Source organism: Anthonomus grandis, chromosome 18, assembly GCF_022605725.1.
Source record: "Anthonomus grandis grandis chromosome 18, icAntGran1.3, whole genome shotgun sequence".
Lineage (NCBI taxonomy): Eukaryota > Metazoa > Arthropoda > Insecta > Coleoptera > Curculionidae > Anthonomus > Anthonomus grandis.
Window position 1 is genome coordinate 11,622,423 of NC_065563.1, and position 25,314 is coordinate 11,647,736.

At 36.0% G+C, this 25,314-nt stretch overlaps 1 protein-coding gene across 2 annotated transcripts in view; it reads left to right on the forward strand.

Moving 5' to 3' along the window:
* The window catches only part of LOC126746928 (trifunctional purine biosynthetic protein adenosine-3), a 47,398-nt gene that overhangs the window by 15,636 nt on the left and 6,448 nt on the right, over positions 1-25,314 (forward strand). The window contains exons 4-10 of one of the 2 annotated variants that reach the window (XM_050455352.1): positions 2,675-3,143; positions 3,201-3,420; positions 11,747-11,969; positions 12,025-12,280; positions 18,857-19,283; positions 19,600-19,721; positions 19,781-20,040. In XM_050455352.1, coding sequence (XP_050311309.1) covers positions 2,675-3,143; positions 3,201-3,420; positions 11,747-11,969; positions 12,025-12,280; positions 18,857-19,283; positions 19,600-19,721; positions 19,781-20,040 — 1,977 coding nt within the window. Of the gene's footprint in view, positions 1-2,674; positions 3,421-11,746; positions 11,970-12,024; positions 12,281-18,856; positions 19,284-19,599; positions 19,722-19,780; positions 20,041-25,314 lie in introns of both variants that reach the window. The other variant, XM_050455351.1, reaches the window with a different exon arrangement.

The window sequence follows — 25,314 nt, forward strand, 5'->3', positions numbered from 1 at the left end:
AATCTAATTCAAACAGCGGCAACATGACTGGGACAAGACGCAACAATAACAATTCCCTCAAAGCCCCGGTCGGCGGCTCCCTGACCTCTCCCTTTGATGGAGTTAATGTCATCTCTTCTGAACAAACAAAAAGTGAACACCAAAGATGTTATCGCATTATTTTCAAATATGCTCAATATTATGCTTGATCAGAGAACTGAATTGCATGAGACTTTGCAGGAAATACGCAACCTGACTAAAGAAAAATCAGAGCGTATTGAAAGTCTGGAAACAGGAAGTATCTACCTTGAAACAGGCGGTAAGTGATCTTCAAGTAGCCTTTTCTAGATCTAATTCTCAGAGTGAAGGTGAAAACAGAGCACTCATTGCCTCAGAGACAGGTGGCGATTTTTTTGAGGAAATTGAAGAGCGAAAGAGGCGATCTAAGAACATCATGCTGTACAGTGTGACTGAGTCGACATCTGAGGATGCCAGAGAGAGACGGAGTCGCGTTTGATACGAACAAAGTTAGAAGCTTGCTTCAGAACGTGGTGGAGGACAGACCAGAGGATCAAATTAGTAAAGTTTTTCGTGTTGGAAAGAGGGGTACAGGAGTGAGACCTATTACCCGCGATAACAATTCAGGGCAATCAATAGCATTGTTAATCAACTTGTGAAGAAATATCATATCACACCTAGTTCGATAGTCCTCAAGAGAAGTCATATTTAGCGGTGACTTAAGTTCCAATAAAGACTCATCTCGTACATTTAATCGCTAGGCACAAGTCCTGAGAAATTTATTTTGGACCTTATCAAGACTGTAAATAAGGGGACCAGACTATGGAAGAATCAGACTGAAGGTCGCTACTGAAAAGTCTTGAGTATTTCTAGTTATAAAACCAAGAATACGAAGGACTCTACTAGACAAACTATCTATATGGGGTATGAAAGTCAGGGAACTGTTAAACAACACCCCCCAAATCTTTAATTAGCGATACCCTTGAAAGTATATTATCATTTATGTGGTAGTCAAATGGGACAACTTTTCTAGATTAAGTAAAAGAAATGATATTAGCCATTAGAGACAGACCAATTATATAGAGAATCTATGTCTGATTGTATCATCAGGCAATCAGACAATTTTAAAATATGTAAAATAGCTTCAGATCGTCTGCAAATAATAGGCAAAATTTGATAATACTAAAAATATCGTTAATAAATAAATTAAAGAGTAGAGGCTCCAAATGTGACCCCCGGGGCACCCCTGAGGTGACCAAAATAGGAACTGAAAGTGAACCCCTTACATTAACGAATTGTATCCTTTTATGTAGGTAATTATTTAGCCAAGAAAGAAACCACTTAGGGAAACCATAGCATCTTAATTTAAAAATGAGCAATGAGTGGACGACTGTGTCAAAGGCCTTTGAGAAGTCAGTATAGATGGAGTCGACCTGATGACCCTCCTCGAAAGCCCTGACAATGAAGTCATGATATAATACAAGGTTTGTAGAAGTAGATTTACCCTGTTGCTCGTTGCTCAAGAGACCTCTACAATGCCAAGTAAGATATTTGTTCAGGATAAGCTCAAAAAGTCACCATTTTTGAATACAGGAGTTATAAAGCTGTCACGCCATTTTTCAGGGAAAGTTTGTAATTTTAAAGACAAATTATATAATGTACACAAAGATCTAGGCAAACTATAAACACATCTTTTTAGAAAGTAGGTAGGAACATTATCAGGACCACAAGTCAGTTTGTCCTTAAGACCTAATATAGATTCAAAAACCTCAGGCAGGGTGAACTGGATAAAAGGCATGTCGACAGAATTTGCTACTGGAAAATTAAAGTTAGTTAGGTCAACCTCATCATAGTGATAAACACTAGAAAATAGGTAGAAAATAAGTTTGCAATATCCTCCCCCGAATCTGCTGAAATATCATTTAAATGCATAGCATTTGGGATACCATGACTTTTATTAAGGGAGTTAATATGATTCCAAAATTGTGTGGTGTCAGATTGAATTGACTCATTTAAGGTAGCAATGTAAGATCTATAGCATTGCTCAGTATGAACTGTACATTGAGTACGTAGGTTAGCAAACAGGATATAATCTTTAGCTAAGTTAGTACTTTTGAATTTAGCATGAGCAGTCTTTTTTGATAAAATAAGATTTCTTAATTCTGGGAAAAACCAACGAGGAAACCTGGAAGGTTAATATATTTTTTTACATATAACTCATATTGTCAATAGTTGTCTCGAACATGGTCATTTCCCAAATTGCTGGAAAGAATCTCTTGTTCACTGCCTAAAAAACGTGATCCTGTCAATTTTACAAATTTGAAGCCTGTTAGTCTGCTTCCTGTCATATCAAAGGTTCTAGAAAGAGTGATTTATGTTCAGATCACCGATTACTTTAATACAAATGGCCTTTTTCCTGTGCATCAATCGGGCTTTAGACCTAGTCATAGTACAACAGCTGCACTGCTAAATATTACTGACGACACTGTAAAAATTCAAAATAAGCAAATGGCTGCTATATTGATTTTGATAGACTACTCTAAAGCCTTTGATGTTATTGATCATGAGTTGATATGTGCCAAGTTGTCATATTATGGTTTTGGGGAGGTTGAAATACTGTTACATACAGTTAACATTACCCTACAACCAACACAACCCTATCCAACCTTACCTATAGGTATTGGCCTTCTGCGATGGTCGCACGATCAAACCGATGTTACCGGCCCAAGACCATAAGCGCATCTTCGAGAACGACGAGGGCCCCAATACGGGGGGCATGGGGGCCTACTGCCCTTGCCCCCTTCTAACCAAAGACCAGTACAACTTCGTCCTAAAAGAAGTCCTGGAAAAAAGCGTGCGGGGATTCCAAAAGGATGGCATCAGTTACAGTGGGGTGCTTTACGCGGGGCTGATGCTCACCCCGCAGGGCCCCAAAGTCTTAGAGTTCAATTGCAGGTTCGGTGACCCGGAAACCGAGGTCATCCTCCCTTTATTAGAGTCGGACTTGTACGAGATCATGTTGTCTTGTTGCGACGGCACGTTGGACTCGCAACAGTTAAAATGGCGGGAAGGGATCAGTGCCGTGGGCGTGGTGATGGCCTCCAGGGGCTACCCGGAAAGTTCCAGTAAAGGACAAGTCATTAAAGGTGAATATTTAATTTGCTTTTTAAGAAGGGGGGGATATTATGATTTTTATGTAACAGGTTTAGACGCAGTAAATGGTAAACCCAACCATGTGGTATTCCATTGTGGGGTGGCGGAAAAGGACGGTAGTCTGGTGACGAATGGCGGCAGGGTGCTGGTGGCGGTGGCGTTGGCGCCCCAATTGGTTTTGGCCGCCGCTAAGGCCACGAAGGCCTGCGAAATTATCAAGTTCGACGGGGCCCAGTTCAGAAAGGATATCGCCCACAAGGGGGTGGCGAGGTGAGTAATAACTTTTCCAAAATTTTCCTTTTTATAGTTTTTTTACATATACAGGGTAAAATGGGCTAACTCCTTCGAAATATGTATATCCCGAGGGAATTAAGTAAAACCCTTAAGTCATAGGTTTCACTGACTCAATATTCGAATTTAACCGGTAATCTAAACCTCTCACCTGCTGATTCGTAAACGTAAAGAGAGAGTAACTTAGTAAATAAAGTAACTTATCCTGGATGTTTTGGGGATGGGTGCAGTAGGACATGTACCGAAAAATACGCGCGTAAAACAGTGTCGACTAGTGATGTCAAAAATGTAAGTATTCGTTACAAAGTATTCGTTACTTAAGATGTACTTATAGTAACGAATACAAAAGCTAATTTTTATTCGTTATTTCGTTACTTTCGTTTCTGACTGATTTTTTCTACTTTAACCACAAACAACGAATCACGAAAAGCCAAATTTATACGAACCAAACAGCGAGATGCGAGAGAATCTAAAAAATTTTATGAACTACGACCGACTACGACGGGATAACGGAGGGTCTATGTAACGGCGTTGATTGAATATTTGGGAAGATACGCAATCCTGTGTTAAAAAGTGTACCCGGTCGACTATCGGATTGCCGTTCAGTTTCGTGCACCGTGTGGTGCTGCCGCGAAGCGTCATATCTAGGAACGATTTATTTTAGCTGTGTGGACTTGGCTTTTGGCTTCTTTGAGTCAGGTTTTCAACGACGCTGGAATCTCCGGTTACGCGGCCGTGTTGGATATTTTTTTAAGATATGGGATGATGCTGCCAATTATGTTTTTATTATTTTTTTTGAACATACAACACGGTGTCATTTATGTGGTGGTCAAGTGATAAGTGATATACTTAAGGGTGGAGGCATATTGAAATTTTTTAAAAGTTAAATTTTATAAACAAATAATTACTTACCAAAATATGTTTTTGAGACAAAAATTAATACAAAAATATATATAAAAAGCTATTTTTACAAAATTACCAACAAAGTTTAATACAAGTTATAATTCCAACAAACATTGTTTCCTTCATTTTGTGTTCAAGAGGGTCAAGTTTTTAAATAAAAAGCCCGTTGCACTTAATTAACTAAAAACTAATATACAAAAAATATGTGGAACAAATTTTAGGATATAAGTAGGTTTCACGTAAATATTATAAAGAATAATTGAAATAATTCATAAGACTTAATACCGATCATAATATAACTTCTTGATCAATAATTTTTTGTAAAAAGTAACCCATTTTGTCATGTGATTCCATATCTGAAAAATGTGCAGCGTAGTGACATCTGTAAAGTAAGGGGTTGTGAGTGAGGATGTTAATAGAAATTGAAAATAGGCCACATTTTAAGTTTTAAGCGACACAGGAAAATTCTCAATTACCAGTTGTTACAACTATACTTAAAACTATAAAAAGATACCTAGTAACAAAAAAAAACATTTTGTTTAAAGACCCCGCATCACGGTTATACAGGACGTCAATAGAGGTGGAATAATTAGAGGAAAGTTGAGCAATATAGTGTCCTTTTATAATAAAATCTAAATACTTCCTAAATTTTGCAAAAAACTGAAATTTGGCAAAATCATTTTATTTTTTTCTGGCGTTATTTCAAAATATATGACAAAAGTATTTATTAAATGAATAAATTATTGTGACCACTTTTTCTCGCCTATACGATGACACCTTTAAAATTTAAAATACGACGTTCTGTCTTTAAAGAGCCATCATCAACTTTGTTTTTCTTTGTCGGCGCTATATTGACCATTTGCAGTTTAACGACGCGGGAATCTTTGGCCGCCCGGCCGTTTTGTTATTTTTTTAAGACAAGGGCGATGATGATAACAGCGCTTTTATTTATTTTGTTATTGCCGATATTTAAATGCGCTGTGATCTCGCATAAATAACTATAAAGATAGTTATAGATAAATGTGGTGGTTAAGTAATGTATGAATGTTTGAATAAGGGTTGAAATGTTTTGAATAAGGGTGTAACAACACTATAAAATATCGAAAATAGGCCACACTTTAATTTGCAATACAGGGAAACACTTAATTACTAATTCTTAAAACTAGAAAAAGTTAATAAGAAAAAAAAACAAATATTTTGTTTAACAGTATGAAGGGTCTCATCGCGGTTATACAGGATGTCCAAAATAAGGATGAGCAATAAATGGTTTAATTAGGCGAAAGTTGCGCAATATAAATGCAATGATTGAACAAATGCAATCTAAAAATTGGAAAAATGCCAAATACTTCCTAATATTCAGGAAAAAGGTGAAATTTGGCAAAATGGTTTTTTAATTTTTTTCTGGCGTTATTTGAAAATATAAAATAAAATCATTTATACATTATTGTAAACGCTTTCTCTCATTTACAAGTTAACATATTTAGCTTTTAAATACGACGTTTAATAACTCTTAAATCCTTCTTTAGAGAGTCATAATCAACTTTTTTTCTTCTTGTCGACTCCATGTTGGCCACTTGCAGTTTTGAATAACCCTTTTACAACAAGAATTACTTTTTCAACGAGGTAATTTCTAGTGAGTAGTTGGAATCATCCCTATGAAATATTATATACCTCTCTCTCTTTTAAATACAATTTCGAATTTCAAAAAATTCAAAACATACTTTATTCATAAATACATGGTACCTACTTGTTGACATGGTACTTCTATGATATAAAATAGGCACATTAATCGACATATTACTAACACATAATTTAAAAACAATACACAATAGTGGGTTCAACATACTAGTATAAACACAAAATGTATTTTCAATTTCAAAGCAAGACGACTTAAAAATTTTTTAGAGTAACATCACAAATTCTAACCTTTACATCTTTACTAAAAACTAATTATATACGATTGGCCTGTTCCTAACTATCTTCAAAAAATTCTAATGCTATAAAAATACTTGCTTTTAAGAAGTTTCGTTAAGAACTTTTTAAAGCGAGGAGAACTTCTAGAGACTTTTATGACATTTGGAAAATGATTAAAAATTTTTATGCTCAAGTAAATAAGAGAATTTTTAGTTCACTTTTCGGGATGGGCATTGGAATATTGTATTCTTTTCTGATATTATAACGTTTTAAGGAGCCATTATTTTGAAGATACAATTTATATTTTTTATATATTAGGCAAGCAGACTCAACAATAAACAAGCAACACAAGGAAAGTATCTTTAAATAGGGGTCTGCATGTCCTGTGGAGATTTATGACACATATATTTAATGGCTCGTTTTTTAAAAACAAACATCGAGTCAAAAAGCCGTTTACTAATGCAACTCCAAAATGTTATTCTATACTGTAGGTATTTTTGTATGAAAGTAAGTTCCAACTTTCGACAAAAAAAAATAGACCGTTTTTGCAGATATCAATCTCAGTTCATTTAAAACCACTCTAACAGCATAACATCGTCTAGCCAGTTTTTGCCTCCTGACATATCTCCATAAAACTTACGTTTATGATCGATAACAATTCGAAGAAATCTGTTAAAATTATTCACTTCCAATTCTTTCTTGTGAATCATGAACTGCTCTGAACATAAAAACTTAACAATTTAGGCTTATCTATGTTTAAAGACAACAAATTAGCATCAAATCACTGTTTAATCATTAATAAATCTGTAGAAATTGTTTTTGTTAATGTGCTTTTATTATTGTCTGCCCATAAGATAGTGGTGTCATCTGCAAAAATAGTGAAGAATCCTCTTATCTGGAGAAACGCCAGGTCATTTATATACAATAGAAATAAAATAGGACCGAGAAACGAACCCTGCTTACTACACAAAGTTCAGACAAACTGCCATTTGGCCAAACAAACTTTTTTCTGTCTAACAAAACAAAATGTTAACCATTCTAGAGCAACTCCCCTAAACCCATATCTAGAAAGCTTATCGAGCAATTTCCATGGTTGACACAGTCAAAGTCTTTAGAGAAGTCGCAGAATACCGCTGCAGCAAAGTGACCTTCTTCAAGCTCAAATATAATCTCTCCAGGAATGAAAACATTACTCGACATTCATTTAATATGTTATTTTTTTTATTAGGAAAGCTACCATTCGTACTATAACCAGTTTCTCAATAACTTTAAAGGCTTTTTAGGCTTTATTTTTATCTTTTTCATGAATGAATTTCATCATGAAAACAATTATTGAAAATACTTAAAACACTAAAGACCATAAACATAATATATTGATTTAAAATTTTCTTAAAGTAAAAAAAAGAAAAAGAGAAAATGGCTCTCATAGACATGAAGAGACAGTATTTTTAAGAGTTTGGATTGATTTTTGTAGATAAAATAGATAATTTTCTGTGAGGTTTATAATTAGATTTTTTTAAAGATTTTCTAATAAGATTTTGAGATTCCCATATTAGGTTGTTATAAATCAAAGTCTTAATTAATATACGCACACTGATTAATTTTGCTTAAAGGAGCCATCGTCTCACAAACTAAACACATTTACATATATCTATCTATTTGTGATTATGATATCCAAGAAAAATTTTTAACAACTACCAAATTGCAATACGGCAAACACGAACCTGTGCAAAAACTCTCCCACACGACTCGGATGGTCGGCCGATTACTAATGAGAAGCGACGGACGAAATTATTTTCGCGCATACTGGAGAGAATCGCCATCTATTTTTCACGCATATTTGCGGTCACGCTTTAGCCCATAAGGTTGCGTATCTTCCCAAATATTCAATCAACGGTAACGGGTTGCGTTGCGCGTTGCGGGTTGCCACGCGGGGTCCAGTCCAAAGAGAATATAATTATAATGCCATGCAGATTGCCGGTGCCGGTGATGTCTAAGGTTCTTTTTTTGCTGTTGGCTGGGATTCACCTACTTCATATATTATGGGCTATGATTAGCCGGAGGCTATAGTATCTGGGATTCCCCGTTCCCCGTTCTAAAGAGAAAGAATATCATGTTGTTTATTTTGCTGTGAAACGTAATAGCGTATTTTTTGAAATGGAAAAAAAAGGGAAAATACAAAAACGTAGTGCTATTTGGTTGCATTACACAGTCATTTCCGAAGGAAAAGCTAAATGCCATTTGTGCAAGACAGTATATTCTTTTAAAGGAGGCAACACGTCCAATCTAAAAAAACACTTGCAGACAAAACACTTTACAGTGTTAAATGAGAGGAGTGACGAGAATGATGACACTGATGAGCCGCCAGCAAAAAAAAACAAGTAAGTTAGAGTTTGAAAATGGTATTTTGTAATTTTTAGTATATGACACAATCTACATAATTTTGAAAACAGTTGATTGTTGATTTTTTGGAAAAAAATATTTAAATATGCAGGGCAGGGTGGCTGGAACAGTTTAATACACACAAATATTTAGGCTTTTTAGTAAGATATTACAAAGTTTATAGGTTAAAAACACTTATAAAAACTGGGTGTTTCATTTAAAAAACATAGTTTTTAACCCAAAGCTTCTGATTTTTTTTTTGTTCTTTTGTATATTTTAAGAAACAGTCGGCCATTTTTATACTTTTCTAAAGTCGTGAAGTGTTGAACATTTTAATTTGTAGTTCGCATAAATTATAATTTATTGTTTTTAAAAATTATCGGTTCAGCCGCTGACGCTATCAAATATTGAATCCTCTAATTCAACTAAAGGCCATACTCAACCTGACCCAGAAATCCCGTCCACATTTAATGCAATCAACCAAGAGTCATCATCGTCAATTAAAAAACCAAATGATAAGAAAAAAACACCTCAACAGGCAAAATTAACAAAATTTGTTTCACTACCGCGTACAAAATTAATCAACTGAGGATTTGCAACCTTTCTCTATAGTTCAGGATAAGGGTTTTAGAAAATTACTAAAAGCAATAGAGCCATCGTATAATTTACCAAGTAGGGCAACATTTACAAAATCTCTTTTGGTTGCAAAGTATGATGAAAAAGTTATCATTTTAAAAAATCTTTTGAAAAGGACAGATTTTGTTACCCTTACTACAGATGGGTGGACATCACTTAATGTAGAGGGTTTTTTAGGAGTAACAGAGCATTTTATAACTGATAACTGGGAATTACATTCTTGCATTTTAACATGTTTTAGCTATAATGAAAGGCACACTTCTGAAAATGTGTGCATTGAATTAAAACGTGTAGCAGCTGAATGGGGAATATTAGATAAGGTATATGCAGTCACCACTGATAATGCAGCTAATGTGGTTGGTGCTGTTAAACTAGGTGGCTGGGCTCATATTCCCTGTTTTGCACACACAATAAATTTAATAGTAAAAGAAGGTATAAATAGTTGCCTTCAAAATATCCAAAAAAAAATCAAAACAGCGGTTCAATATTTTCATAGAAGTTCTCAGGCAAACCAAAAACTATTATCTACACAAAAGCAAATGAACAATAATCCAAAATTTATCCCTTTAAAATTAATAAACGATGTTGTAACCAGATGGAATTCTACATACTACATGTTTAAACGTTTCCTACAATTAAGTGAACCCTTAAGAGCGACTGTCGGAGTGTTACAGAATCCGATAGAATTACCAAATGCGGAAGAATGGACATTTTTAGATGAAGTATGTAAGATTTTAAAAGCGTTTGAGCAAGTTAGTGTTGAAATGTGTGCGGATAAATCAGTTACACTGTCAAAGGTCATTTTAATTGTAGGAGGTTTAAAAAAAGCATTGCATAAATTAAATTCTAACACAATTATTACAGATACAGGAAAACAATTAATCAATCAGTTATCAACTTCCATTGAATTTAGATTTAGAAATATAGAAACTAATATTACTTTGGCGAAATCTACATTTCTTGATCCTAGATTTAAAGCAAAAGCTTTTAATTTTGATATAGCTCTACAAAAAGTAAAAGAAAATATTCAAGAAGATGTTGTAAGACAAATTAATAAAATACAGGCTGAAACTGTTCCTACTGTAATTAATGAATCTGAAGAAACCGCAATAGAAACTCAAACAAACACTCTAAGTGCAGATTTAATTTGGGAAGACTTTGATGAAACTATCAGGTCTACTGAAAGTAGTATAAGTCCTACAGCTGCAGCTATCACAGAAATTAGAACTTTTTTTATCAGAACCGAATATCGGTAGAAAAGAAAATCCCTTACATCGGTGGCGAACTCGTCATTCAACATATCCCCAGTTATCAGTTTTCGCTTAAAAACATCTTTCTGTTGTTGGAACTTCAGTTCCCTGTGAAAGACTCTTCTCAAAAGCAGGACAAATTCTTTCTGAACGGCGCAACCGATTAGTAGAGAAACTTATATTTTTGCACTGTAATAATGACATATTATAATGATAATGAATCGTATTTGTTATAATATTAAATTATTAGGTTAAATTTTGTTTTAAAAAAAATGTTGTTTGGAAAAAGTAGCACCCTAAGTTTCAATTTGTTATACATATATTTAATGTATGGTATTAAATTTATTTTTAATTTTAAGTGAGTTTACCAACACATTCATTTTGTTTTGTTTTTTGTTTAGATTTGTAGTAATTTGCCTAAATTAATATAAGTTTGTCTTATGTATGCGTTCAATTATTTATTTTTTTAAAAATACCTACTTAGGAAAAAATATAAAATAAATATTTATCATTTTTTGTACGGTCTGAATACATAATTTTGCGATTATAAAACAGCTTAATCGTAATCGTTATACTATAAAGAAAATATACCTAAACAACCATAAGATAACACTGCATATTCGGAAAAATTAGGAGATTTAAAAGTGCAAAAAAAATGTCTATAACTGATTGATTGTCCACTATCATGAACATACGTCGTACATAAGTTTGTATCTAAAACAGCAATAAATTTAAACGAATTTTAATCAATATACTCATAATATCAAAAATCACTAATACAAAGTAACGAATATTTGTATCGAAAGTAACGAATCGTTACAAGTACCTAAAAGTAACGAAAGTTAACATCACTAGTGTCGACACTTATCGATCGATCCGGCTTTCGGTCAATGCCAGAATTGCTGCTACTTAATTCACAGCTTAGCACGACCTTCTCCTCTTCTCCCACTCTTTTCGCATTCGTATTTAATATAAGGAAATATATGTATAGTTCAGGAATATACAAAAGGTGGAAAAAGGAAAAGATGTAAGGCAAATATTTTTGAATACATAAATATTAAATACAAATAAAGAATTAAATTAAAGTTAAAGTATCACTAAGTATTGATTAAGAGAAAATTAAATTTAATAATTATAATTACTACAAGCATGTGATGACGAAACACAGGGTATCCAAGATAAGTATGTACTGCATAAAGATCGTTGTTTTTTATTCGCAGCTCTATCCTGAAATCCGGCACCTTAACTTACAAACAAAGCGGGGTGGACATAACCGCCGGCAACGACCTGGTGGACCACATCAAACCGGCGGCCAAATCGACCGTCAGACCGGGGGTTATGGGGGCCCTGGGGGGCTTCGGCGGCCTCTTCGACACCACGGCCGCCGGTTATAAGGATCCTTTACTCGTTTCCGGCACCGATGGCGTCGGAACAAAGTTAAAAGTGAGTAAACTTCATATTTTTTAACCCTTTTTTCACTTTTTTTCTCCCAAAAAAGATCGCCCAGGAAATGAACCTTCACGGCACCATAGGAATCGATCTGGTGGCGATGTGCGTGAACGACGTGCTAGCGCACGGGGCCGAACCCTTGTTCTTCCTCGATTATTTCGCTTGTGGCCGTTTGGATGTGGACGTTGCCAAGCAGGTGGTCAGTGGTGTCGCCGAGGGCTGTAGACGAGCGGGATGTGCCCTAATTGGCGGAGAAACCGCCGAAATGCCCGACATGTATCCCGATGGGGAATACGATTTGGCCGGTAACTATTCCTTTATTTAAGAATCATATATGGTTGGAACTTTTGGTGTGACACTCCTAATCACAAAACAGTTTTACCACTAACCAAAACTCTGTACTTAATATTCGACGCGTGTTTCGCTAACTATATTAGTATCTTCACTTAGCAGTCACTACTGTAACGAAGTTACAAGATTTTGTCTTTATTTTGTAGGAATAACGGTTAGGTGCAAAATTAATTGAGCTACAGTAGTTTTCGTTTATAGCACTTTTTACCAGAAAAATCTCACTTCTATCTGTGATAACTCAAAAAACTGTTCCAGGCATTTCAGTTAGGTGTTCACTCAAAGTTGAGGCCATTTCTGAAAAACATTTTTATATATGAACGATTTTTGTAGCTCAAATACTTTCTTAGTTAGATTCAGTTTAGTAGACCTAGAAGGCTAACAGCAGAATTTTCGGATCATTGTGCATATAGAGACATATTAGCGTATAACTCGTAGAAGTTGTTGAGGAATTTTTATATTTTTTACAGAAAACTGTAGGAGGGTCTCTAAGGATGAATTTGTTGTATAAAATAACTTTATAGGTGCAAAATTAACTGAGCTACAGCAGTTTTGGTTTATAGCAATTTTTACCATAAAAATCTCACTTCTATCTGTGATAACTCAAAAACTATTACAGGTATTTCAATGAGGTTTTTACTCAAAGTTGAGGCAATTTTCGAAGAACATTTTCATATATGAACAATTTTTGCAGCACAAATACTTTCTGAGTTTTACAGTTTTTTACATGAGGTGGACCTAGTAGGCTAAAAGTGGAATTTTCAGAATAAGATTTAGCATGCTGTATATAGAGACATTTTTGAGCATAACTTAAAAAGTTGTCGGAGGATTTTTATATTTTTTATAGAAAACTGTAGGAGGATCTCCGGGGATAAATTTATTGTATAAACTATCCTTTTAGGTGCAAAATTACCTGAGCTACAGCAGTTTTGGATGAGCTTGATATATATTTTCTTGGCATATAACTTACTTTGCGATTCTTTTCTTAAATGTCGCGGAGAACAGCAAAGTTTACCTATCGGGACGCACATCCTTTGAAGCCTTCAAAAACAAAAAACCTTAATTATTTATTCACTCATTACATTTGTTTATATAATATTAACAATAAATGCAAGTTACCAATATGGTTTAGCGCAGAAATGAAATCAAATGTCTTGCAAAAAAGATTGACACATGCAAAGTATAAAGAATGCAATTTAGTAGTATACTGAATTGCATTGAAACGTGTAACCTCTAAATTTATAATTCACATAACAAAAAGGTGCATAGTACCATGGAAAGGTTCGATTTCTTCTAGGTTATACCTAATTCTCCATTGACTAATTTGTAGTCCCTGGCCTTCATTGTTTTCAGTCCTGGTTCTTCTTAGGATAGTAAAGAACCACAAATGCCTAAAACTGTGAGGTGTTTCATCACTATACTTCCAGTTATTTTGATGATTTTTTAAAATTTCTAAAGTTTTTCGATTATCGTTGATAAATCTTTATGATATGTGGATTTAGTTAGAAAAGCTCCAACATTCATTAAATTTATACTAAAATGTGGTTACTTTTTCCGTAAGGTCTTCAGTGGATGGACTATTGTGTATATTGGTAATAATAGTATCACTTAATCTGCCTCATTACTCGGCAAACCTGTTGCACAAGCCTGACTACATCATGTTCATGTTTCACCAGAAGACTTATGTTTGTTGATTTTTCATGCTTTTGACTTTTAGCAATTTTAAAACTGATAGAGTTACATGAAATAAAACAAGAGTACCTTTTTTTATTCAAAATTGAACTGCCTTTTAGATTTTCTAGTCATTTTAGCCATAACAGATTAGGCAAAAAAGATATGTCGTAATTTACCTAAGTAACAGGGTGTAACTAACGCCCCGTATAAATAATGCTAAATTCACCACAAAATTCGTAAGTTTCATGTCAAAACGCATAAAGTCGCCAATTTTCAAGACAATACTGCTTAAAATCACAAAATTATTAAGTAATTTCAAATTAAAATTCCAACTTTATATAATACCCTGTATCCTTTTGGCGTGTAGTATCTCCAGTTAAGAGATTGCCCATTCTTAATGAATCGCCCTGTATAATATCATATTTTTTGTTTATACAGGGCGTCCAGAAAAAGGAGCCCAATCCGCCGGCCACCTATAGGGTAGACCGAAATAATGCGACTTTCGTTATGCCATTTTTTAATTGGGCGCTCGGTATTCAATATACAGGACGACAAAATGAGAAATATAAAATCGTTTTTTTATGTAAGTCGAGTGTTTCATGAGGTATTAAATTAAAATTTGGTGTAAGGGGGTTTTTTGGAACGAGAAATAGAAATCCGTTCACGGATTCGCTATACCTTGCAGGGGGAGCAATTTAAAAATTTTTTAAATACATATTTATATTTGGTGTGTTTTCTTACAACTTGTAAAACCATAACGGCTCATACACCAAGGAATGTACCCTTTTCCGAAATAACGGATATGATTTTGAAGTTGGTGGTAAATATTATTGTAAACAGGAAAAAATATTATAAATAGGAACATCGGACCACAAATTGATAACAGTCTCTTGCCAGTTGGAGGTTAAAACGCAGGATCCTCCGATGCCGCGGAAGGTATGGCACTATAAATCAGCAGAGTGGAACCATCTTCGGGAATTTTATCGCTCATTCCCTTGGAAAGAAGTCTGCTTTAGAACCAATAACATCTCAGAATGTGCAAACCAAATTTCAGAGACGATCTTGGCAGGAATGGAAGCTTCCCTTTTTCTACTAAATGCGGATCAAACAACAAGCAATGGTTCAACCTGAATTGCAAAAAGGCAGTAAACACTAAAAACGCAGCATATCGCAAATGGCGTCAACATCCTTCCATCGAAAATCGGAGGAACTTTTTAGCCTCCAGAAATAGCTGCAAGCGAATTATTGATGAATGCAAAGAGAGTCACAATAACAGGATCAAAAACAAACTGCTAAACTGCCCAAATGGAACAAGATCTTTCTGGTCGGTATCGAAAGCCGTTAGTCAAGGATTTGCTAAGTCGGCCTTGCCACCCCTAACAGCAGATGATGGTTCTATCGCGGTAACAGCAAGGGAAAAAGCCAACTTACTGGGTAAACTCTTCGCGTCCAATTCTACTCTGTACTGGCAAGGCAAAACACCGCCATATTTGCCAAGGGTGAATTCATCGATGGGAGAAATTTCGTTTCCCCAACGAATTATAAATAAAATTCCTAAAAGCGTAGACACCAACAAAGCTTCTGGACCCGATGGAATTCTAGCCCTAATACTAAAACGTTGTGCAGACGAATTGACTCCTCCCTTATGTAGACTGTTCACGGCATCGTATAAGCAGGGCCAATTTCCAACAAGCTGGAAAACTGCTCGAGTGCAAGCTGTACCCAAAAAGGGTAAGAAGACGATGCCCTCCAATTATCGCCCGATTGCACTAGTTCCAGTAATATCGAAGATTATGGAGAAGGCAGTCAACCAACAACTGTTAAGATATCTGGAATCATCTGGACTAATCAGCGATCATCAATACGGCTTCTGAAAGCTTAGATCCACCGGCGATCTTCTGGCCTACGTCACACACTTGTGGACGGAGGCCATGGAGAAGCACGGCGAGTCCCGCTCAGTCGCTCTTGACATTTCCAAGGCATTTGACAGAGTGTGGCATAAGGGACTACTAACCAAGCTCTCCTCAATCGGCATACGAAACTCGTTATTGAATTGGATCAAAAGTTTTCTTCAACAACGAACAATCCAAGTAGCCGTCGATGGATACCTCTCCGACAAATTTAATATTAACGCTGGAGTCCCTCAAGGATGCATTCTATCCCCCACCCTTTTCTTGATATATATCAACGATTTGCTAGGAACCACTGTCAATCCAATCTACAGCTTTGCGGACGATAGCACACTTATTTCCACATTTAAGTCCGCCAAACGAACGACAGCCGCAAGTTCTCACAATCTTAGGCAGTAACAAGTAGCTTCAACCAACAACGATATTAGAGCAATCTTGGAGTGGGGCGATAACAATTTGGTCAATTTTAACGCTAAAAAATCGCAGGCTGCAGTATTTACGATGAAGACTAACCTTGGTGGCCCGAAGCTGGGAAAACATTGCCAATGAAATCATCTTTACATCTTCTAGGAGTCGAGGTCACCAACAGTGTGTCCTGGCATGACCACGTTGCCGAGGTCGCCAGGGCGGCTTCCAAAAAACTCGGAGTGCTTTTCAAAACGAAAAAACTGTATAGACCAGAACAGCTGCTGACTCTTATAAGGCTCAAATACGCCCTTCCCTCGAGTATTGCTCGCATGTCTGGAGCTCTGCACCCAAGCATAGATTTAAACCTGCTGGATTCTATACAGAAGTGAGCTATTCGTCTTATCGACAAACCAGAACTGACAAAGAGTCTAGATAGTCTGGAGCACAGGAGAAAGGTGGCTGATCTCTGTTTGTTCTACTGTTATTATCACGGTAAGTGCTCCTCTGAGCTGGCAGGCATGATTCCACCCAGGGCTGTTCCGGCAAGAAGGACGCGTCTAGCAGTTGCGGCTCATCAACATCGAGTCCACCTGCCTACCCCAAGGACGTCGCTGTATCGGGACTCATTCATCTGGAGAACATCTTCTTTGTGGAACGGGCTTCCACCTCACATATTTTCCGACTTATACAACCTACAGCGATTCAAGATAAACGCCTACAAATATCTTCGCGCAAGCACCACTCCAAGAGTGACATAGGACTTTCCTCTTGTGCTTGTGTTTACCATAAAAAAAAAACTGAACTACGACAATATATTGGAATATTGTTATCCAAATGTAAGATCATATTGGGAAAGACATTCTTTTGAAGGGATTCGTCAGACGATGCCGGTGTTGCGATTTGAGTAGATTCGACGGTATCTTCATTTCAACGATGCCTGGCAAAGGTAGACCAGAATATGACAGTTTCTATAAGGTTCGGCCCCTCATACCACATCTTAACAATGTATTTTTATCCGTACCAATGCTTCCAAGACTTTGCGTGGTGCGCAACAAAAATGACTGGAAGCCCTCTTAGGCAATATCTACCAAATAAACCGCATAAGTGGGGTTCTAAATTTTTCCCCTTTGTGATTCTTCAGGCTTTTCGTATGCTTTTGAAATATATACTGGTGCAGGAGATAATATAATTCCTCCAAACTCTCCATATCTGGGGGCATCCTCTAATGTGGTGGTCCGTTTATCACAGCATATTCCAAATTTTGTAAACCACATCGTTTATTTTGATAATTTTTACACGTCTCTGGGCCTAGTTGTTTATCTCCGTAGAGGTATTTACTCATTAGGCACTGTGCGCCCAAATCGTGGACCCAATTGTAAGTTATCAAGTGATGCTGAAATAGCAAAAAAAAAGTGGAAAGAAGTTCTTCGGAAGAATATGTAGGAAATACTCTAATCTCTGTTTTGTGGCATGACACCAAGACTGATATCTTCTTAAGCTGGGACGAAAAATTTTGCCTCTACGTACGTAAACGAAGTTCTAAAGTCAGCTCGCTGGGATAGAAAAGAGAAAAGATACTACGAAATTGATTGTCCAAAAATTATCAAAGAATACAATTGACACATGGGAGGTGTGGATTTAATGGATGGACTAATAGGGAGATATCACATTCGGATGAAAACTCGCAAATGGTCCAACCGCATCTTGTATCATCTTATAGACGTCGCGATCGTAAATTCGTACATATTGTACCACCGCATTCACTCTGAAAAAGAAAAAATCGAGTTACCAGCTTTTAGGTCGATTGTGGCTGAATCGATTTGCAATTATGGACAAATCGGACGTAAAAGAAGCGTTGGTCGACCATCCTCTTCGTCCCCCAGATTATCACCTGTGCCAAAAAAGCGAGCATACCCAGTTAAACAACATAATACCTCGAAAAGTTAAACCTGTGTTGTTCATTACTCTTAAAATATTCTCCGACTTCATAATTAATGAGCAATTTTGTTCTTTCTTTATGTATTAGGGACTGACTACTGGGGCTAGTTAAGCGTAAGTTGTAGTTATTTTTCTCCTAACTAAAGGTTCTATAATCAATAATTAGTATTTTATTTTTCTTATGGTTTTGGTTTATGTAATTATTTATTGTTGTATAATTAGGTTAGTAATATAGGTTATAACTATAGCCAATTTTTTACGTTTGTTTTTAGTTTCTTATATTAAATAATTCTGCCTCGCTACCTATTTTTTAACTGTAATTTTTTATGATTCAGCAGATTTCTTTATTTTGTTTTTGCTTAAAGATATTTTTCCTTGTGATACCTGTACATACTCTATTGCTATAAGTATAGGTAGATTGTATTACTTTAGAAGCAATAAAACTCTATTGTCTATTTGCCTAACTTTCTAAGTAAGACAAGGGACTTTCAGTGCAATCCCATAAGTTTCAAGGTGCTCTCCTCATTAGAGCTCATAATTTAGGCATTTTTATTACACATATTGGGCAAATAAAACGTTTTTTCGCATTTTTGAATTTTAAAGGTTTCGCAGTGGGTGCCGTGGAACGTACCCAACTGATGCCGCATATAAACGAAATCCGAGAGGGAGACGCGGTGATCGCGCTGCCGTCTTCCGGGGTGCACAGTAACGGCTTCAGTTTGGTGAGGAAAGTGATGCGACTAGCGGGAGTGAGTTACAAAGATAAGGCGCCATTCAGTGAGGCGAAAAAGAGTTTCGGGGAGGAATTGCTCGCGCCCACGAGGATCTACGTGAGATCGGTGATCGAAGCGGTCAAGTCCGGCAAAGTGAAGGCTTTCGCCCACATTACCGGGGGCGGTTTACTCGAGAACGTTCCCAGGGTGTTGCCCGATCAGTTGGCGGTGGAAATCGATGCGGCCAGTTGGAGTGTGCCGCCGGTGTTTGCTTGGTTGGCCACCGCCGGCGGGATTAACGAACCGGAAATGCTTAGGTGAGATTTTTAATGAAAAATCCTTTCTAAATACTGAAAATCCGGGGGAAATTGAGTAAGGTATCGTGGATTTTCGCTTTTTTACAAAACATCCCTTTAATCCTAAACTGTTTGGTTTTTAAACATTTTTTGTTTGGAATTCAAGACACATTCTAATAAGCCAATTTTCAGGAAAATCCGTGGGAAATCGAGGAAGTTATCGCAGATCTCCTTTTTCTCTAGAATTTTCCAAAATTTCATACATACATTTTTTTTGTTTAAATTCAGAAGCTCTCCTAATAATACAATTTAGAATGTAAATGACTGAATCTTTCAGGACGTTCAACTGCGGAGTGGGCGGCATTTTAATCACCAAACCAGAGCACACCCAAGAAGTCTTAGAGCTAGTCTCGTCAGAAAAGGCCACGATTATTGGGAAAGTTACTAAAAAAACTCAAGGTAAACATAACCTCCAAAAAAAAAGACCTTTAACCTAAAAAACAACATCATGTTTCCAGATCAAGTGATCGTAAAGAACTTCACGAAAGTTCTAGAACGATCGATGCGTCCCTACGTGCCAGCCCTGGTGTCCCAGTTGAGCCAACCGAAGAAAAAAGTCGGGGTACTGATATCGGGCGGCGGTACCAACTTGCAAGCACTCATAGATGCTACCCAGGATCCCACGCGGCATATCGGGGCGGAAATCGTTTTGGTCGTATCGAATGTACCGGACGTGGAGGGTTTGAGGAGGGCCGAGAGGGCTGGGATTGCCACCAAGGTAGTTTTTTGAGTATAACTCGGACAGTTTTTTAGTGAGAAGAGTTTTTATGTATGAAGTTTTTCGGTAAGAATTGCGTGAGGTTTGAGTGAAAACCCCTTTAAGATGCGTGAAATAGTTTTTGAGTAATTTTGCGGAGAAGTTCAGTCTCTGTAGAAAAAGTGGTTTGAGCCAAAACTGCTGTAGCTGATTCAATATTTCACTTAGAAGGATGCTTGATGTATGAAATTCATTGTCAAAGGGTTTCCTATACTCCCTTAAAAGAAATATGAAAATTCCTTTAAAGGTTTTTGAGTTACCCTCAAAATTGTGTTTATATGGAGTATTTTAGATCTCGGTCACACTTGGCAGGTAAATCTGAGTCTATCTCGGAAAGTTCTTGAGCTACAAAAGTTATTCATATACTAAATTACTCAGTAGAAATTGCTTAAACTTTAGGTGAAAACCCCATTAAGATGCGTGAAATAGTTTTTGAGTAATCTTGCAGAGAAGTTCAGTGTCTGTAGAAAAAGTGGTTTGAGCCAAAACTGCTGTAGCTGATTCAATATTGCACTTAGAAGGATGTTTGATATATGAAATTTATTGTCAAAGGGTTTCCTAAACTCCTCTAAAAGAATTATGAAAATCCCTTGAAAGGTTTTTGAGTTACCCTCAAAACTGTGTTTGTATGGAGTATTTTAGATCTCAAGATATTTTAGATACAAAAGTTATTCATGTATGAAATTACTCAGTAGCAATTACTTAAAATTTAGATGAAAACCTCAAAAAAATGTGTAGAATAGATTTTGAGTTATCTTGAAGAGAAGTTAAATCTTTGTAGAAAAAATGCTTTGTCCCAAAATTGCTATAACTCTTTTAATTTTTCACTTAAAAGGGTGAATGATATATGAAATTCATCCTCACACGTTTACCTACATTCCCCTAAAAAACCATAGAGATTATTCAAAAAGTTTTTGAGTTATACTTAAAAGTGTGTCTCCATATAATCAAAATTTATTTGAAATCTGTTGACAACTGAAACTTTGGCAGGGTCAAAACCTTGAGGAACAAAATATGTTCTTATATGCAATTAATCACTAGGAATTGCGTAAGCTTTTAATAAAAACCTCGAAAAATGCCTGAGATTGTTGATTGTGATTTTTCAAAAACCAGAGAATTTAGGAGTAAAAGGAAACTTTGGAAAATTTTGGTGAAAAACGAAAATCTGGGATAACTTTCTCGATTTTCCATGGATTTTCATGAAAATTGGTATATAAAAAAGGATTTTGAAATCCAAACAAAAAATGTATTTATGAAAATTTTCCAAAAACCAGAGAATGTCGCAGTAAAAGGAAATTTTGGAAAATTCTGGTGAAAAACGAAAATCTGCGATAACTGCTTCAATTTCCTACGGATTTTGATGAAAATTGACTCATATGAAAGTATTTTGAATTCCAATTAAAAATGTTGTTTTGAAGTAAATAGAAATTTTGAAAAATTTCAGTGAAAAATGAAAATGTACGGTAATTTCCACAATTTGCCACAGATTTTTATGAAAATTGAATCTTGAATTCGTGTGGAAATAGTTAAAAAATCCTGGTATAAGCATCAATTTATCCGAGTTTTAGTATAGAAAATGAAATTAAAATTAATATAAAAAAGTAGTGTAGAAAAATTACTCTCACGCCAAAACCGCTATAACTCCCTCAATTCTTCACCTAAAACCGCGTTTTATACCTTAAATTAATCCTCAAAAACCACCGTAAAACCTCAAAATATTGTTGAGTAACAGATTTAGAACAATGAATGTCTAGCTGCAAACCAAAGACAGGTGTTTGAGTTCACCATTTCTTAGGCAATGATGCCAACTCGATTTTCCAATTTTTCATAGAATAGATATTTTTCTTAATATACTGGACATGTTTTTAATGTCACAGTTTGTAATGAAAAAAAAGCAACTTGGCAACGTAGAATACCCGAGACGTTTTTAATGCAAGTATCCATTGTTGCCACTGTTATTGGTGCGAATAAGCGACACTTTTGCCAGATTATAACAATTTACCTAAATACACTTCTCTTTATTTATATTTTCCTAAAACATTGATTAATTTTGGTATCCAGTACGCAATAGATATTTCACAAACATTTTGTTTCTCTTTTATAATCTTATAACCTATACCTAACCAATTTGATAAATGACTGATAATTTGTTAAATGACTTGACTGCAATATATAGGTCTCCATCTATAACAATTATAAATAAAATTGGTATACTTCATTACTGATCAGCAGAATTTCCTTGACCTTTCTGACATCATGGGGAGCTGCTATAGTTTTAAACAAACTATAACAGACCATACAAGGACTGGAGCTTGTCTGGACAACATTTTTATAAATTTCAGTACCGATTCCTTTAAATCCAGTGTGTTCGATATTGGGGCGTCAGTGTCAGATCATCTTGGACAGGAGCTCGAAGTGAACATTGAGAGTATGTGGGCCTGTGACCCAAGGAGGTATGCTGTCTTTCTTTGAACTGGTTTCCTCATATAACTGGAATTTTGTGACAGAGGACAGTGTGGCTGTCAATGACTGTTCCAAAATATGTCTAAGCATATACTCAATCTTTTCCCCTGAAAACATATAGGGTGAGGACCGATCAGAGAGATACAATAACTCGGTTTGACAATAACCTAAGGCCCATGCGGGATCGTCCACAGTTGCTGAGTGGAGTGGCTCGACAGTACAAGAACAGAAATTATGAGAGGGAATTTAAGGACTTTCAAAAAGCTTATAGAGCTGCTATACAGGAGGCAAAAATAAGAGCCAATAATAAATTCATCTCATCAGCTTCTAATCCAACTAAGGCCGTATGGCAAGTCGTCAGTGATAGTGTAGGTACGTCAAAAACGAAAAAAATCTCATGAAAGTACTTTAACGGCTGACGATGTCAATAATTTCTTTTCACGTATTGCGCATGATACTGTTAGAGACATTCCACTGTCGCAGGGTGACCCAATCCAAAGTCTCTCTGTTCTGGGTATGCCGGAGAATGTGTTCTCTTTCTTTCCTGTATCATTCATAGAAGTAAGAGAGATTATTGATGGCTTAAAAAATAAGACTAGTCAAGACATCTATGGGCTAAATGTCAAATTAATTAAGTCTGTTAAGAACGTTATCATAGCTACAGTAACAAAACTAATAAACAGATGCTTCAGGGAGAACACTTTTCCAGGTGTGCTCGGATCAGCCAGGGTAATACCTATTTTTAAAAAGGGTGATCCTGATAGGCCCGAGAACTACCGTCCTATCTCCTTGCTGCCCATAATCTCAAAAACCTTTGAAAAACGTATTGCTGCTCAACTTGTGAAATTTTTTGAGGGTAACAATCTTTTTACATCCAGCCAGTTTGGTTTCAGGAAGGGTAAAAGTACCACTATGGCCATTTTAGACTTAGTTGATGGTTACTTGTTAAATGCTTTTGATAGCTTGCAATATGGCAGTGTCTTGTTCTGCGATCTGAGCAAGGCATTCGACTGTGTTCCCCATAACATATCGCTGCAAAAACTTTCTAAATATGGACTCGGTCCCAACGGTGTTAAACTTCTCGCTTCCTATCTGGCCAATAGAGATCAGATGGTAAGTGTTGGTGGGGTGTCATCAGCAAAAAGTGGGATAACCATAGGTGTTCCCCAAGGATCTGTTTTGGGGCCTATCCTCTTTTTGATCTATATAAAAGACCTTGCATTAACTGAACCATCTGGTAAATTCACCATTTTTGCTGATGACAGGCCGGAGATACTCTTGAGACCGTAGAGAGGAAATTGAGAGTATATTGCAGGGGGGAATTCAGGAATGGTTTAACATGAACGATTGCATCTCAACGCAGACAAGACCAACAAAGTTATTTTTACTCTGTGACCAGCTGACATATCAAAGGATTCTTCTGTTAAGTTTCTGGGAGTTTTATTGGATCCTCTACTTCACTGGCATTCCCTCATTAATATTGTTGTCGGAAGGCTACAAACATCTATATATGCCCTTCGTCGCTTAGCTGGATGTTTATCTGAAACTGGCTTAAGAACAGTCTATTTTGGCACCTTCCATCCCATAGCTACATATGCTATTCTAGCATGGGGTCATGCCCCACAAACAAAAAGGTTGTTTTCACTACAGAGAAGGGCAATCAAAATTTTGGGTAGGCTGGGTTGCAGGGAGGATTATAGATCTGTTTTCTCTATGAAGGGAATATTTACCCTACCTTCCGTATATTTTGTCAGAAATATAGAAAAATAAAACCCAACTTTAAAAAAAAAAATAACTATTTTAATTACAATTTAAGATTTAAAAATAAAATGAACAAAAGCAAACAAAATATAAAAGTCACCGGGATCGACTTAAACTTTCAATAGTCAAAGCCAGTCTGTCTTTCCCTTCAATGCCCGCGTGTATTTCCTTTTCCCAAATTATGCTGAGATCGATATTCCCTTTCATAATATACCGTTGACCTGGACCACGATGACGACGGTACCAAGCCAGGCTATATGCACGTGATCCGAGACGTGATCCTTATTCGGCATATTTCTTGCAATATATTGGAAAATCTTTGATGGGTACACCGGGATAGGGATCGGTATAAAGTACATTCCCAGGCCAGTTCCAATTTACCAACACTTAACGAGGTGTCAGAGTGGTCCCGGATTTCTAGCTGTTAAGTTATATAATAAACTTCCTACCGACTATGTGGATTTAGATTTGGGACGTTTTAAAAATAAAATAAAACAAATTCTAGTCTCTAATGCCTTCTATTCAGCTGAAGAGTTTTTAAACTTCACATTCTATCATCTGTGATATTGACTACCTACCTATATATTGCATTTTATTTAGGACATATCGTGATTTTGTATTGTTCATAGTATGTACATCAATCACTGTGTTTTGGTTTTAATTAGTTTTATGTAGTGTTTCAGGAAAAATTTTATTGTCAATTTTTATAAACAGTCACCCTGTTTTTTCACTTTTAACTTTATTTTTGTAATTCTTGACTTGTATGAATACTATTTTGTATATTGGCATTAATAAATTGATTGATTGATTGATATAAAGGTGACAGCTGAGTCCCTTGTGATAGAAATAATCCGTATTTCCTTTTCCCACTATATGTGACACACTTCTTTATAATTTTTTAGCAAAAAAAGAAGTTTTTCCTTTTATTATTCATAAAAAAATAGACTTAGAATATTCTTTTATGAAACTTTACTATATAAGAAATGTACACCATCTAAACTTAAATAACGA